This window comes from Pelobates fuscus, chromosome 11 (assembly GCF_036172605.1).
Source record: "Pelobates fuscus isolate aPelFus1 chromosome 11, aPelFus1.pri, whole genome shotgun sequence".
Lineage (NCBI taxonomy): Eukaryota > Metazoa > Chordata > Amphibia > Anura > Pelobatidae > Pelobates > Pelobates fuscus.
In genome coordinates this window covers 110,482,727-110,500,800 of record NC_086327.1, presented here as the reverse complement: position 1 = coordinate 110,500,800, position 18,074 = coordinate 110,482,727, and the positions used below count along the sequence as shown (strand labels likewise).

At 41.0% G+C, this 18,074-nt stretch overlaps 1 protein-coding gene across 1 annotated transcript in view; it reads left to right on the top strand.

Moving 5' to 3' along the window:
* The window catches only part of MORN1 (MORN repeat containing 1), a 287,891-nt gene that overhangs the window by 75,110 nt on the left and 194,707 nt on the right, over positions 1 to 18,074 (top strand). Inside the window, exon 7 of the mRNA XM_063436724.1 lies at positions 15,086 to 15,182. Within this exon, the coding sequence (XP_063292794.1) occupies positions 15,086 to 15,182 (97 nt within the window). The remainder of the gene's footprint in view (positions 1 to 15,085; positions 15,183 to 18,074) is intronic.

The following is an 18,074-nucleotide window of genomic DNA, read 5'->3' as shown; positions in this document are numbered from 1 at the left end:
ACCTTAAATTTGAAGTAAAAGGGATAACTTTAGCTTTGTGAAGCAGTTTTGGTGCATTGATCATGCCCCTACAGTCTCATTGGTCAATTATCTGCCATTAACCCCTTAATCACACAACTTCTGGAATAAAAGGGAATCATGACGGAATATATCCGTCGTCTGTCCTTAAGGGGTTAAAGAGTCAATCACTTTGTTTATGCAGCCCTAGTCACACCTCCCTGCATGTGACTTACACATCTTTCCTAAACACTTCCTGTAAAGAGACATCTGATGTTTAAACTACCTTTATTGCACAGTCTGTTTAATTTGGAATTTCTTATCTTCTGCTCCGTTAATAGGCTTCTAGACACTGCAGGAGCTTCCTGTGTGTGATTTAATTTACAGAGCAGGAGGTAAAAAACAAACGTTTTTAACCCCTTAAGGACACATGACATGTGTGACATGTCACGATTCCCTTTTATTCCAGAAGATTGGTCCTGAAGGGGTTTAAGGCAAGTTAACATGTATTTGAAAATTAAACCATTATTTTCATTGAGGCTGTGTAAGTCATGGCAAGTGGAGGTGTGGCTAGGGCTGTATAAACAGAAACAAAAGTGATTTAACACCTAAATAGCAGAGAACTAAGCAGTGAGACTGCAGAGGTATGATCTATACAACAAAATTGCTTCAGTAAGTTAAAGCTTTTTTAATGTCTATAATATCCCTTTAACTTTTATTTTTTTGTAAATCTGTTTTTATTGAGAATTTGTCCAAACAATCAATACATTCGTTAAAAAGATTTGCAATTTGGGACACGCAGGTCTCCAACATACCGTCAGTTTGAGGGTACTATTCACATCATGTTAAGATTACTGACTAGGTCGAGATTCAAAGTTGTAATATGATCCCCTGGTTCTTTTGGCTTGTTAGCCGAACCTTGTCCATGTCCCTCAGTCTGTACCTCTCCACGAGGCACAGGGCATCTATCTCTGAAACTAGTGTGCGTTCCCAATTTGCGGTCCTGCCTTATCCGTTAGTTATGCTTTGGGTTCGGAGCTTGCGCTGCCAGTGTTTAGCGTTTTGTCGTCCCCGTTAATGTATTATGTACCAATTTGATATGTGTTCCCTGTTATTCGATCTAATGGGGAAGCGGTTGTTGCTCTCATTTGGGAAGTTATGTAAGTGATATCTAGAATGGGCAAAGGTGGCGTTCTAAGGCTTTCAGGCATCTGCCTACTGTTTTTTTTTGCGATCTGTGCGTTGTGTGTGTATGATATGTGACCACTGGTGGTGGGTGGATTCTGCTGGGTGAATTGTACATGTGTTGCGTCAGTTATGTGATGTGGCGCGTTTTCGGTGGGAGGTAGTACTCCCTTCTGTACGTCAGATTTTCCTCAGTCTTACCTATTCAGAGTATGAGTGTGAGGGGAGCAGGGGTAGGTGCAGGAGAAGAGGGGATAGGGCTAGAGGAAGCAGTGTATGGTCCATGCTAAGGGGGAGTCGGAGCCCGTGCGCCGCCTCTGGGGTCCCCCTTTTCCGCGGGTATTGAGAGATATACATAAACCAGGGTTGCCACACTTCCACGTGTTTGGTTTCCCTGCCTGTCAGGGAGGCATGGAGCGCCTCCGCACCCTGAATGTCCTCCACTCGCCTAACCCACTCCTCCTTCGTCGGGATCTCTGTCTGTTTCCAGTATGCCGGTATGGAGGCCTTAGCTGCGTTTAGCATATGGCGCATGATCGATTTTTTGTAGCTCGATATCGCTTGTTGAGAGATATGCAGGAGTGCGAGTTCCGCAGACCAGTCTGGGACTGGTACCAGGGATATCTAATTTTTTATAATTTCCCAGTACGGGGCTATGTCGCTACAATCCCACCAGATGTGTAGCAGTGTGCCTCTTTCTGTTTGGCAGCACGTTGGTGGAGTTGTTGGGAAGATTTGGTGTATTACGGTTGGCGTTCTATACCAGGAGGAAATCAATTTATAGTTAACCTCCTGGTAGTGAGAGCTCATGGAGCTCTTATGTTGCCACAGGAGTGCCTTGTCCCATTGTGGTGTGAATGTTCTACCGAGCGATTCCTCCCACTGCCTTCGGAATGTGTTATTGTCCGGGCGGTCATTCGTGACTAGATGTTGGTATAGTATGGATACTGCGTGGTCCAGTCCAGAGCCTTGCTCACAGAGCTCCTCGAACCACGTTAGCTCCCTATTTAGTCGTTCTCTATGCGTGAGGGTAGTATAGTATTGTTTTAGTTGCATGTATCGGAGTGTAGTGAGTGCGGTCCGCAGTCTACCCTCCAGCAACGCATCCAGATCTCGGAGCCCACCATCTCCTAGGGCCCTTCGTATGGGAAGATATTCTCCTTCGCCCAGGAAGCTCCATGCCCTAGCTGGCAAGCCTCCGCCTATTCTGCTATTGTGTGTCACCGGTAGAAGGGGGCTGGGTGTTGGTGAGATGTGTGGCCGTTCCCTTAGTGATTTCCAGCTGCGTAATGTTTGTGTCACCGGTCCGTCACCCACTGCTCGTTCTCCCGGGCCCTGTTCCCCCCCCAGATCATATTTTCCAGTGTCTTTTTGTTAATTGTTTTGTCTAAGGATACCCATTGCTTCTGTGTGGGTTGCCAGTCAAGAATGCATTGCATCATTTTAAAATCCGGCAATGCCAGTCCCCCGTTGGGTCTGGGGAGGCAGAGTATGTCATGCCGCAATCTGGATCGTTCGCCTCACCACGTGTAGCGTATGACTGCTGTTTTCAGGGAGGAAAAGAATGTTGCTGGTGGCGTGAGGGGTATGGTTTGCATAAGATATAGGACTCTAGGGAGCACATTCATCTTGAGCACCGCTATGCACCCGTGCCAGGTTATGTGAGGGAGAGCCCATCTAGTCAGGTCTGCAGTGATTGATTGTAGTAGAGGTTGAAAATTATGCTCATATAGTTGTCTGGGATCCGTAGGCACCCATATGCCCAAATATTTCATTTTACCATGACACCATCGAAACTCGAATTGTGAGTCCAGGGCCATATATTCGTCAGTGGGCATCGTTAGGTTCAGGACTTCACATTTTGTCAGATTTAGCTTGAACCCGGACAGGTTACCGAAGCGTTTGAACTCCGCGAGGAGGTTTGGCAGAGTTAAACGTGGTTGTTTGATGAAAAAAAGCAAATCATCTGCGTAAACCGCAACTTTATGGGTCGTTCCCTGTCCCTCATAACCTGGGTAATATCTGGGTTCAGGCGGATCGCCTGCAGGAGTGGTTCAAGAGACAGTGCGAACAGCAGTGAGGAGAGTGGACACCCCTGTCGCGTTCCGTTTCTAATCTCAAAGTCGTCTGTCCGTGCCCCATTGACCTTCACCGCTGCCCTCGGGTTGCTGTATATGGCGGATATCCAAGTTAAGAGCTTATGCCCCATCCCCATCTTCCTCAGCGTGGATGTCATGTACTGCCAGTCGACTTGGTCGAACGCCTTCTCCGCGTCAGATGATAGCAGTAGAAGGCGCTCTCCTGTTTTCCTCGCCTGATGTTGGATGGAAAAGAGACGCAGAGTGCTATCCCTCGCCTCAAGTCCAGGTATGAAGCCCGTCTGGTCTGCGTGGATCAGGGACGGGAGGAGAGGCTTCAGTCTGGTTGCAAGTACTTTTGTGAATAGTTTTGTGTCGCCGTTTATGAGGGAGATTGGGCGATAGCTGCCGCAATTCATTGGGTCTTTTCCCGGCTTGAGTAGTACGGTTATGGTCGCGGACAGGGATTACGGTCCGAATCTTCCACCGTCGGCCACAGCGTTTAGAGCGTTTGTGAGCCAAGGTAGGAGCTTTCCTGCAAACTTCTTATAGTATCCTGTAGAGAAGCCATCTGGTCCCGATGCTTTTCCAGTTTTGGTATTCTTGAGGGCCGCTGCCAGTTCTTCTGAGCTGATAGGTGCGTCTAGGGCTGATGCGGAGTCCGGGTCAACCTTCTCCGTGACATAAGTGTGTAGATAGTCGTTCATTGCTGTGGCTCTGTCCAGGTTGCAGTTGTTCCCTCCGGGTGTGGGGAGATTATAGAGGGTTTGGTAGAAGTTCTTGAACTCCTCCGCTATCTCCTGTGGGAACGGGGAGATGGCGCCCGATGTAAGACGTAATTTACGTATCTGGGTGGGGGGCACCGTGCCCTTCAGGAGGCGTGCCAGATGTTTACCTCCTTTGTTAGCATGGCATAGTAAAAGCCTTTGGAGTGTTGTAACGAGCGAAGGTGTTTTTTCAGTATGAGGTCCCTCAATGTTCTTCTGGCCTCCGTGAGTTTGCCGTATATCGCGTTGAGGTGGGATCTTTTGTGTTGTTGCTCCAGCGTCGAGATGGATTTATGGAGTTTTGCAATCTCCTGGGTTGCCGCTTTCTTCTTCTGAGATGCAATACGTATGAGCGTTCCGCGAATTACGCTCTTGTGGGCCTCCCACAATGTGATAGGCAAGGTTTCTGCTAGGTCATTTTCTCAGAAATAGAGATCCAGATCTTGTTCAATCTGTTCCCGTGTCAACGGGTCCAAGAGCAGTGCTTCGTTCAGCCTCCAGGTCCAGGTGGAGGGTCGGAACAGAGGTGATTCCAAGTCTATTCAGACTGGGCCGTGGTCCGACCATGTAGCTGGTTCAATGGTAGCCTTTAATAGGCGAGAAAGGCCTTCTTGTTTGACGAAAAGGTAGTCGATCCGTGCATAACGGTTATGGAGAGCGGAATAATGTGTGTAATCTTTACCAGACGGGTTGAGGGTCCTCCAGCAGTCAACCAGCCCTAGCCCGTTCAGCGTGCGTCGAATAGATCTGATGCATCTCTGGGGGATACAGCTATGTCCCGAGTCCAGCGTTGGGTTTAGGGGTGCGTTGTAAATATTATAAATATTTTGCACACGCAGCGTGCGGCATATATTTTAGATGTACATGCTCAGCATAGAGTACATGAGGCCAACTTTTTTGTAGCAGGGCCTATGTAAGATGTTGCATGGTCTTTATATTAAATCAACTAACCTGCTACCATCCTGCAAACTTAGCTGTGAACACATTGTAAATTCACTATGCTTATCCAGTTGGTTAAATGGGGTCTTGATTCAGCAGCTAAACTCAAGGGGGAACATTGGATGCACGTGTTGAATCCAGGGATAAACTGAGCAAATATCGCAGTGTTTGGTTGGCTTGCTTGGGCTTAGCGCATATAATCTTGGCAGATTGAATCTTTTGTGCAAAATTTCATGAAACCTTAATGTTTCGCCCAACTGAAGGTACATGTTAGAGTAAAGAATCAAGAATGGAGCATACAAAATAAGCTTATTGTGTTAATAATAAAACACAGAAAACAAGCCAAAGAATAAGGCAAATGTTGCATTAAACAATATCTATTATATCACAGGAAAACAATCAGAATTATTCACTGAAGTATGAAATATCCTCCAGGTCAGCTATGCTTTCAGTTTGGCTATTTTAATCTACAATTTGGAATTTATTTTGAATTATCTTTGGATTAAATGGATACGATAGGCATCAAAACAACCTATATGTTGTTTTGATGCCTATAAATTCTGTGCATTCTCTGCCAGTTAGGAGTTAAATCACTTTTGTTTCTGTCCATGCAGCCCTGGGCACACCTTTCCTGGCTGTGACTGACATAATCTGCATGAAAAACAATTGATATATTGCTTGGGAACAGAACTTTTATCACATGCAGGGGACTCCTGTAGGCTTTAGAAGACTTTGAACAGAGCAAGAGATAAGGATTCTAGATTAGCTTTGCAATAAAGGAATCTAGACTATCCAGGTTCATTTTTCAGGAAGTGTTTAGGTAGGCTGTGTAAGTCACAGGCAGGGAGATGTGGCTAGGGTTGCATAAACAAACTGATTTAACTCCTAAATGGCAGAGAATTGAGCAGTGAGACTGTTGGGGCATGATCTATACACCAAAACGGCTTCATTACACTAAAGCTGTTTTGGTGCCTATAGTGTCCCTTTAAAACAAATTACACTTTTTAAAAATTAACTCTGCAACATGTGTAACTGTGAATTACATTGGGTGGGCATCGTTACAAGAAAAATAAACTTTAGACTGAAGGCTTCAATATAAATACATTTCTAACAAACTAAATATATATTCATCATATTTCTTATCATTTATATAGCAACAACATATTCATCAGCACTTTAAAGGTTTACAATGGGAATATAAAACAGCAACTAATTAATAAACAAATTAAAGTCAAAAGCAACAATCATTGCAATCTAGGATTTCTAATTTATGCATTACTATGGTAATTGGTGCATGCTCTCTACATTATTAAAGCACCTATTTCACTTCTTTGCCATAAAGTCTTCTGTACCTTACCAAACCATGCACCGGCCTGTCCCCACGCTCCAATGTATGATCCGACATCTGGCATGACATGCACCCCATCTGTTCCCTCATTACTCTACCTGGTCCATAGTGGCTTTATTTAAAGGGTTACTCCAATCAAAAAAACTGGTTTCACAAAACTTTGGTTTTGGTTCTAGTAAGCTGTTCTTTTAAGAATACTTAGCTCTTTTCAATCTCCTTGTCTGATGCGAGGGAGAATGGACTGAGGAGAAGATAGGCAACAAAGAGATTCTCCAGGCACTCAAAGTGTTAAAAAGCCGCAGGCAGTTTTAATGAAACAAATAGAGCAGCAACGTTTTGACCTCCTAGGAGCTAGCTTGAAAAAGACCTCTTAGGAGGTCGAAACTTTGCTGTTCTTTTTTGTTTCATTAAAACTGCCTGCGGCTTTTAACAGTTTGAGTACCTGGAGAATCTCTTTGTTGCCTTGTCGTTGTGGGATTGCTGGTCCTGCTCCGGAGCGCAGGGTGGCTGCTGGGATTGAGTGCGGCTCCTACCATAAGTGGAGAAGATAGGGACGACATGGGGGGAAGAAGTGTCGCCATTGGCCATCTGGCACAAATATGCTGCCAATTTTGCACAGAACTGACATTCGCCAGCCGAGCGCTTTGTTCTGGGCTTGTTAATGAAGCTGCCGGAGGTGGCATCTACACCTCCAGCAGCAAATGGGTTAAACTCTGTGTATCCAACATTTCATAACGAAACACAGCACTTACAGACCTTAGACACCATGACCACTTCAAATCGTTGAAGTGGTTATGGTGCTCAGAGTAAAACCTTTTAATCTTTTCGTTACTTTTGCCCTGGATTAATGCTTCTTCCTTAGCAGATAGCAAAGTCTGTTTCCTAATGGCACAAATCAAAGCAAGGCAACAGCATAACAACACACACCCTTAAAGGTGATCTTACAGCTGCTGGATGTAATTAGTTATAGAGTAGGTGTTTGTCACCCTCTTCCCTATACTGCAATAAGTATCCGTCATGAAATAATAAGAATCAATGTTATATAACAGTTTGGCTCTGTAGAATGCACGGATGCAGGTTTTATTTCTGCAAGTTCATGCAAATCCTCAGAACGGGCTCCATTTACTGTAAAATCACTTAATTTTTTTTTTTTTGCTTTTAGATGTGGCTGCGGGTATGTCAGCACCCTTAGCTCTAAGGCGCCATAGTTACATGCTTGCATTACCTTATGGAAAATGCTGCTTTGGATGAGACTAATTGACTCCCGCAGTCTAAAACTAAGGTTCGGATTAACTCGTTCTCTATCTATTTTACCAGCTGTACACGTCACCGACCGTACAGTAACTGTGCACAACAGGGTTAATCTTGCCATGCACAATACCGTCCTTTTTTTTGTATATGTTTTTAAAATGTATTTGCTAGTCTATCTTTGATATAAGATCACTCTAAAAAAATAAGTGAAAATAAAGGATTCATGAGATAAGCAATTGCTAAATCGAAGCCCCTGTATGCTTTTGTGCCCTTACTGAGACAAGAGATGATCTATATGGATTTAATACACTCAGTAGTTACAGACTTTCACAAGAACCCCATTATATTGAGTGTTAATGTTATGAAGAATGTGCAGTAAAAGGATTCCACAGTCAGGGTGCATTACCAGTAAAAGCTAGTAAAGATGGTTTCTGAAAATAGCAAAATACTCTCAGCAACTGCACAGAAAATAAAGACTAATGTATATAGGGATCCATCAAGCGACATAGAAAGGTTTGGCTGATAGTTCATTGTTGCTGTGAACTCTCGACTCTCTGCAGGAAAATTGTACAAAAAATTGGTTTTGTGAATTTGCTAAAGAGCTTAGATTTTAGCCCAAAGCTAGTGCAGCAGGGACTTGGTTCAAGGGCTAAACTCTATTAAAATGATTGGACCCAAACTGACGTGCTTCTCATACCTTCCTAAAGTCTGAAGTCTCATTCTGTTAACACTGATAGGAATTTCTCCCTTCTAACTTCATCTATTTTATTCTCTCTTTTTATTTCCATTTCATAGCTCCTCTACCTTGTCACCCGATATCACTATCTCATCGACACTCATCCTACCTTATCCTGCTGGTTTTTCGGTGGTAGTAATAGCCCTGCTAAGAGGGGAGTGTGGGGTAGGGGGGCATTGTATCCTAATAAGGGGCTGTGACCTAAAATATTTGTGTATTTTGTATTTTTCTCCATTAAATTATTGGTTAGCACTATTGAACTTGCATTACTACATGGCACCTGTGTCCTGTCTCTTTTTTGAATGTTTAATGTGTGAAGCACTGCTCTAAGCATAAAGCGTATGGGCTGTATGGTAGCCGTGTGTCGGTCTCTCTGAATTGTATAGGTATTGCAGTCTCCATCTCCCCATCTGCTTTGCATGCAGTAATAGCCCTGCCTCTGCTATTGCAAACTTTTGATCTGCATACCCTGATGCTCATGTGACAGGCCTGTGACATGCTTTTCATTTCTGGGCATCAGACAGACTGCGGAGTGCGTGGAACATCCAATGACCAGCTTTAGCCTCTCCTACATTTAACAATTTTTCTTGCAGAAGAAGGATATATTGAAAGTTGATTCCTTGTTAAATTGCTGAGTGACCGACACACAGAGCAGGATAATGAGGTTTATATATACGTAAGATGCGATTCCCTAACTGTTCTACTTCTATTAGTGATCAGGTCAGTTACAGGGGAACTGTAACTTTCCAGGATTTATAGTAATATGTTTAATTATTCCCCTATATTTAACAAATTTGTTTTTTTGAGGTGTGAAAAATAAAATTAATTGTAGAAATCCAAGCCCATGTTAGCTCCATGACAATCGTGGTTGTAAACTCTACCCTTTTCTTTCATAGAACCTAGTAAGAGGAGGAAGAGAAACCCATTGGGGGAGATTTCTGAATGTATTCTGTCTGATCCAAAAATGTAAAAGGGCAGAAGTCACCAATACAATGTCCTTAATGGCCTCACTAGTTTCCATGGTGATTGCACTTTTAGTAATTTGGAATGTTTCATTTGGAACACTATGATAAATCTCCCCCAATATTTTTGTATCTCTTCCCCAACACAGTTTGTGCCCTGGCTGTGCTATGACTGAACTTGATTCTGGTGTTAAAGGGACACCCCACTGCTCAAATATAAAAAACAAACAAACACAATTTAGTATATATACACAAATCTTTACAAGCCCTTTCCATCAACCCCGCCCAGACTTTATTTGGCTGTTCATTCACAGACTTCCCAATGCAGCTCAACGAGAAGTCTTTGCAACTTAAGTTCAGTGCAACTAATCTAACCAAACCAGGAAGTAACAGGACGGAGTGTCCGACAGCCAGGGGGGCGTAACAAGATTAATTTATGAAAGTGCCAGTTTTTATTGAAATCTGCACATTTTATAAAATGGAAAAAAAAAGACACTCCTCACACATAAAGCACTTCAGCGAGTTCTTTAGTTGTTTGGAGTGTTCCTTTAATTGCAACATCTTTAATGTTTATTGACGAAAATAGCACTTTATGAAAAAATGTTAACACAAGCTATAGGTATTTGTCAATGTTTTATTCAATGCTGTAATTTCCAGAGAAGTGCCAGTTCCCCATTTGAAGGGCAACGATAGTGAAATCCGTGTCAGTTTACCTAATCACGGGCTACTTGAAATTCAGGGTCTGGACACAACTATGAACCACATAGATTTATGCTGCTGTATTCACTCCTGTATAAGCAACGGGACATGCTGCATACATTAGCAGTTCATTTTAGCTGCTCACAGCCACACTAACTGTCAGATGCACATATTTACAGGTGTTGACAAATGTAAAAATGTAAAGATAATCACATATTTTTCTGGCATCTTGCAGTGAATACATACATTTCCTGTGAAATTTGTTCTTGTAAAACCTGTGATTTTTTTTTTTTACATTTATTTTTTTTACCGTGAAATCCTATGTGAAATGTATCCGTTGTGCTGTGCTTCTGGCTTTTGTACAAGTATAAAGACACAAGCTCAGCCTAATTCCATCTCTGTCTTTTCCTTCCTGTGTGTTTTGTTGGATGCTGTTTGGCACGACTGTTAATCGTACCAGACAGGTGTGATGCTGAATAGCATTCCTTATGTGCATAATAATACAGTATTTTCTTTCTCACTGATGCCTGTTCCAAAAATTAGTGGGTGACACAAAGATGCTCATACCCGACAGTGACAAACATGTTACTGTTTATATATTTGTATTTGTTTGTCTACCTTGTGCTATAATATTATTTTCTGTGTTGCTACCTGATTTGCAGAGCATATGGGGAGTTTTGTATTAAAATTTTCCCTTGAGAAAAAAGGAGCAGTGTTGTCACAATTAGTGTCTGCACAAATTTGACAAGGGGAAATTTTAAGCTCTTTCCGTCGCCCGGATTAACAACGTCCCCGTCAGATGCTAGGGAACAAGGGCAATCTGACGATGAGTGAGCTACTGGAACACACCATTCCTGGACACAAAGTGAGAAGCTGAAACTGCTTGACTGCTACTACAACAGCAAACCCAAAATGAGAGGGACTGCATGTAACATATGTGGGAACAATGGATGAATAGAGACCTTCATCTACCCTAACACCAAAGCAGCTAGTTACACAACTTTTGAACATTATCAAGAAAAAAGTTGAGATACACTTACAGTGTAAGGAGCAATCACTTTGCTTCAAATGTAGTGCTTGGTGGTACAATCCCCAATCCCTGTCTGTGGATATGAGTCTGAGATCTTGATACAAAGAAGTGTAGTATAGATATGTAACATAAACAAAAATGCCAAAATAGTGTAGTAATTTAGGAGGCCAAAGTAAAAATGTATGTATAAGTGTACACTCACATTTATTGTATTCAGATGATCCCCACTCTTGGATATATGTGCAGAATCCTCTCTTTGGTACGGGTAGATAAATTTATCACCGTGAGAATAATAATAAAAAAAAAAAGTAAAATATAGTATACACTGTGTGTTAGAAACATAAAAACAAGAGGAAATGTACTCACTTTTTTAAGAGTAAACAAATGTTTTGCTCAATTTAAATGATTATGTGGTGTGTTCTCCACCGTCAGAGAAATCATGGAGGTCCAAAGGTTATAATATAGTATGAACTTTATTATAACTAGATATATATATTTTATATACGGTAATAGTATTAAAAAAAAACAGTAAAATAGTACACAACACATTTCACCTAATGAGTAGGCTTTTTCAAGTGCCTTACAGATACTCGGGTCCTTCACTGTTTATATACCAGAGAACAACTATAGTTAAATTTCAAGCTCTAGAAACCTATCCACCTCTAATTTTATATATATTTGTGGTCGTGGACAAAAGTCATAATAGTGTGGTTGTGGTGTGCCAAAACTGACGTATCAGTAAGCCTGACATCAGAGTGCTTATTGAAGTATAATAAATTATTAAAAAGGGGAGAGATGGAGTGTAGACATGAGCTGGAGAGAGTAGGGAGGTCCTATACATAGCTGGACTAGCCCCTCCTACATTTCCAGGCTTTCTGTTCTGGAATACACATGTTTGAGTTTTTGTGAAAATTTATACATTTTGTAAAGTGAGGAAGATGTGTTTAGATTGGGCATTCTGGGAGTTTTAAACTACATTGTGCCACATAACAATTTTTTTTTGCCACAAACATAAGGGTCACTTATGGTCCAGGGCCTCCCTTTTTAAGCTAATAAATTAACCTTTTACTTACTGGTAATCCAGTGCCGAAACAGCTTCTTCACAGCAGCCTGGTCATAGGCTTGATGCCCAGTATGTCCACTCAAAAAAGTTTCTTATAGAGAAGCATTGCAAACTTAATTTGCATGTGTGTCAATTGCCGAGAGGTTCCAATCAAATGCTTCTCATGGAGAAGCATTTATCAAACATTCAACATTCTCATGCAATGTGAGAGGATGTTGAATGCCAAGAACCGAGTCTGTCTCGGCTCTCACCCCAAAGCACCATCTAGTGGCTCTCAGCTTAACAGCCACTAAAGATGTGTTTAGTTCCACCATGTAAATATTTTTGTGTTTCCAAACCGGCATTGTTTTACATTGCAGGAGCAAAACTCCAGGACCACTGCACCCAAACCACTTAATTGAGATAAAGTGGCCTGGGTGCTTATAGAGGTCCTTTAATATATGTGGTCAATGTGGCTTTGGTAAAATGTGTGCCATTGGGCTTCAAAAATTATAGATGTGGATTTTCAGCAAGCCGCACTGAGATACTTGGTTTATGACTTGTATTAGCAGTAGCCCTATTGGTGGATTTCCCTGTAAATTGAAGTTGTTTAATATCGCTTTGTGGGGCGATATAACCAATCAACAACAAAAAAAGTTAAATGTTTTTGAAAATTCTAATTTTATTTTTATTTATTTATTTTGAGCAGCAATAGATGATGCCCTGCAGGCTTCGGACTAACTAGTTTTCTTACAGAACTGTAAAAAAAACTTCAACATTGTGGTCCTTGCATTACAGAGAATCAAGAATGTTTTTTCAATTTATACAAATTGTTTTAAATTTTAAACATTGATCTCTGCTGTGGCTTTTAAGTCCATTTCTATACATTTCATTTTACCACAACTTTCTTAATTTGTGTGTATACTGAAGGCCTGTTATGCCATACATTTACGAAAGGAAGAGTCAATGAAAAAGCATGACGAAGTGTTATTGACAAGAAACATAAATGTGACCATATTGCCAAGGATTGGGAGTAGAAATTGAGAATGAGTATGTTGCACGGTTGAGTCATACAACCCTTTCAAGTTTGAATGTAAAATCCCTTCCACAAGTGGCATTGTTAAACTGTAAAGTTCATTACACGAAGTGAAAAGTGAGCTCATCAAGATGTCTACAAATATAGACCTCCTTCATTGACGTAATTTGAGTGCTATGTTTTCGAAGACCAGAGTTTTAGCTTAGTAACTGAAACTTGTTATTCTGAAACAGTGTCACGTACATTTAAAAAAAATAAAAAAAAATTGGAGGAGGTGAGGTGGCAATATTACAATGCACACTGAATGTAAAAAATAAATAAAATTCATGGGGCTTTTCTTTAACACAACTGATGGTTTAAGCGTGTCTTAGTATTTCCACATTCTCAGGATCAGGCAACCAATAGTTAATTCACTTCTGTGACAGCTGTCACAATGTTGGACAATGTCAGACTCCTTTATGCAACAGTGACCCATGCATGACTCCTTGTCTGGACACTACAGTGATGGTCTAAGGTGACGGCTGTGTGTGAGCTCTGATTATAAGACTCTGTGGGTTAATCAATTGTTCCTCTCGCACAGCGTGACTGCTGGGTGCTCTGGATTTGCATAGTCTATTGATTCAGAGTTACCAGTCTTCCTGACCTATCCCTTCCTTTGCTACCTGTCACCCGACTGAAGCTTAGAAAGACCTATGGCTACTATACTCCCAAGAGCTTAATCTGCAGGGAAAATTGATAACCAACATAAAGACCAGTGTTCTGCATTGGCCATCGGGTGTTCATTTCCTTTACCTATCAGTACCTTTACCTTGCCATTTATTTTTGTATATATGCACAAAATCCATTATACCAATCTAACTTGATCAGTCTGTATCACATGTACATAATGTTTCTTCCCCTCGCCTGATTCTGTCCATTAACTTTTTGGAGAAACTAAACAACTCCTTTAAGGGACTCTGTATTGCAAACATATTTAATGAATCCCACTTTAGTTTTTATATTGCATTAGCCAGTCACGAAATATCGATAAACATAGATAGCGACTTTTCGAGATTGATCTGACATATGAACTTTTTCCATGCAAAAAAAATGGTTAGAATTTAGATGATGTCATGCACAGCGGTTCTTGCTTGCAGTGTTAAATTCCATTTGTTTTGTTTTTTCTCAAATGAAAATGTGCTTCTTAAAAAAATTAAATAAAGAAGGGAAATGATTAATGATTAGAACTAAACTGTGATTAATTAGCTTTTTACTTTGTCATGGAAACATAAGACATTCCAGGTGTATGAGACATGACTCCTCTTACCCCATGTCACCAATATACGCTCGACTATTTGTACAAAGCAATGATACTCAACGTAGCACTTGCTTACAGCTGTCATTTCGGTGTTCGCTCTGCCTGCGGTGCTTTCATTTGTGGATTTTTTTTTTGTTTTGTTTTTTTTGGCTACCTCTAATAATGTAATTAAGGAAAGCTTGGGCTAATGCAGACCTAATCTTTAGCAGCATGTACCATGAATGTCCTGGCAACGGGTCCACGTTGTCCATGTCCCCAAAATGTCCAGGTGTCAATAAAAGTTTTGTGTTGTCGTAGAATACTTGACAGATGTACAAATGCACATTGTCTGAGATTCAAATTGAAAGGCATTCCTCAATGCAAGATTTGGGTGCAGCTGCTTAATAACAAAACACAGACTAAAATGGGTTACCAATTACAGCAATTTCTTTCAGCCAAGATATTTGCTTATAACGGGAAACATTTGTCTTACAGAAAACCTTTCTTTATTCTAATTCTAATTCTTTTTTTAGAGCACACTGCATAATCTATGAATATTGTGTGGGTCACAATGCACCTTCTTAGTGAATATGTTACACCCTATTCCTAACTAGTTTTTGCTTTCCTGGGCCCACCCAGTTTGCTATTGAGTTGGTACAGAAGTAATCCCCTCTTTATTGAGTAACAAGCACAGCAATCCTAATGTAGATTCAATGTGTGCTTTTTTTCTCATTTACAGGGACAGTGGAGAAATGATGTATTCAATGGTCAAGGATGTATGATTCATAGCTCGGGCGTAATATACGATGGCTCCTGGATCAATGGCCATCCTGACGGTATGCAATGTATTATTATTATATCCAATATTATATATTTATATAGATTAAAGAACTGGAGTGTAATGCTTTTGAATCCTTTCTGTAGATTAATACGGGTTGCAGTCGGAGCTCGCATCTATAGTGTTCTGAGTTCTCAATTAGTTTCTCGCATGGGCCTTTGGAGAAATTGCAGCAATCTCAGCACCAGTTCAAATAGGCAGTAAAGAAAAAAAATAAAATAAAGCACATTCAATAGCATTAGAATTAGAGTCGGGACTGCACAGTATTAAAAAAAGGAGTGTTGGGAAAGAAAGATTTTTTATTTTTTTCTGTTATTTCAAAGACCGTAATGCTTTTGTCGCAACTCTTTGCAAATCCCAACCATTTGATGTGGGTGTATAGGATTAAAGAAAAGTAAAGGAAATTGATTGTACCAAATAATAATATATTATTTTTCTCTTGCTATTTGTGTTTAAAAGCCAGGTGTGTAAAATAAATAAGTACATTTAATATGAGCTGCCTTTTAGGTTTCGAGAGTCTTTTTTTCCTGGCTGCACTTTGCACTGCGGCCAAGTTCGTCAAGATGGAAAAATTGTTATATGGACTTTTCATCTATGTTATATAAACTTATATATTTACTGTGTGTAGCTGTACTTACCCTCTCCAGGGGCCGGCCAGGGTCCTCTCTTCTCGCCGCGCGCGGTCCTGCTCCTGCACGAGCCGCGCGCGGCTCATCCAACGACGAGATCAGGAAGGCGGGCAGTGACCGCGAGAAGCGGTCACGTGTCCCGCCTGACACTAAGAGCGCGCCGCGCGTCTCGGGCGCGCTCTTAAAGGGACAGTGGGAGACAAAATTAGAATCAGTCTCCCATTGGCCCCTGTCATGCCACGTTCCCCATACACTCACGTTTTGGGGGCGTGGAAATAACAGGGGCCAATCAAAGTGAACATTAGGGTATTTATACTCACCTGTTTCCTTTGCACCTTGCCCTATCATGGTTTCTGTTCAGTTCCCTTTAGTGCTTGTTTCGTTCAGTTGGTTTTTTGGTGCTTTGTTCCTGACTCCGTTCTCTCTTTATCCTTGCTTGTGTATCCGCCGGTTTGTCCTCCTGTGTACCAGTCCTGGCTTGTTCTACTTTACGCTGTCTCTCTGTCCCCTTGACCTCGGCTTGTTCTGGACTCTGTCTTTTCTTGTTCTTGTCTAAGTCCGGCCATTCTAAGGTCCGGTAAGACGAATCCTGTTTTCTTGTCTCTTGACTATCTGGACTATTCCTGCGTGTTGGGGTATATTACCGTGAGACTGTGTTCTTTATGATGTGACTAAGGGGTTGCTTTAGTGGGCTCCATTTAAATACCCGCTATCTTTCCTGAAGTCATTGATAATCTATTAATAATGTATTTTATTTAATGTGATTGTTGTAGTCCATACATGTAGGTGGAAGGCCCACAATTACACAGTAGAAAGTTTGTGATGCTGGGTTTAGTCCCAGATGTGTGGTCTGCTCGATGCTAACTTGTGTGTGATAGAATACACAGTAAATAGGATCTATGGTCAACCAGCTCTACGGCATAAACTATTTCTAACAATTTATTGGATCCCATCATGCTTGCATCAACTAATTAACAATCCTTGAAAGCTTTACATATAGTTAAAAACCTATTCTTATTACATTAATTGCTCAAAAAACTCTGACCACGTACCAGTGATTAACTACATTTTCCTACCAGACATGTACCATGCACATTGCTTTGCAACGTGCCGGTCTTTGGCAATCAAAAGGTTAAATTCGGTCTTCATTTCTGGTTTGCCAAGAGCGACAAGGAGTCGATTAGAATGTCATTGTGAAACATTTCAGCATGTTTGGTTTCTTTGTTTTAAAAATAAAAAGCAAAAAAAGGGCTGTTTTATACATGTTAGAACAAAAAGGCAATTTATTTGGCAAGGTTCTTTAGATTCACATTTAAACCTATTCATATAAAAAATGAATTGTGGGGTCAAGAAGGAATTTTTTCCTAGTTTGTTGCAAAGTTGGAAGCGCTTCAGACTAGGTTTTTTGCCTTCTTTTGGATCAACAACAAAAACATATGTGAGGAAGGCTGAACTTGACGGATGAAAGTCTCTTTTCAGGTATGTAACTGTGTAACTATGAATTTTCTTATGATCAGACATAAGTATTCTTTATCCATTATTTTCATTTCAACCGATATATCTCATTCTACCTGTATTTAATATCTCTCTGATTGTATGACATGCAAAGGCATAGCAGGTATCTTATTAGCCTCCTTGATGTGTGGGCAGTGGGCCATTAGGAGTTTAGTAGTCCCTGTGCATTCCTGGGAAATTAATGGTGTGGCGACCAAGATCCATGTTTGCCCCTCTAGTTCACACCGTGTTCCTTTGTTGCCTCACACTGCGTGCTATCACTCAATGGGACCGACACTCTGGTTGATATACTAGGGGCCTGTTAGTGTTTGCTTCACGCACAGCCATTCTTTGAGAGTCCACTGAAAAAGATCTTCTCAAGTAAAGTCCTAGATCTTTGGGACCTCAACATTAATGGAAATGCTATTATTTTCTTGCAAGGTATAAAAACTTTAGGAGGCTACCTGAACCTGAATGGCCTGGGTCTCTTCTTTTGTGCAAAGTACACGACAGTGCCCCTGACATTTTTTCCACATCACTTTTCCACATCACTTTTCATAGCAGTTTAGTCCAGTTTAGTCAAAATGACAAATGTTTCCCTTTATGTAACTAAAGCACTCACAAAATTTATGAGATGCAAAAAATGTTGTGCCAAACATACAGAAATCATATACGCCCTACAGATGGAACATGGGAAAATGTAGGGAACAATAGGCACAATAATGCCCAGTTTTGGTAATCTTGTTATGAATGCTGTAAAACCACAC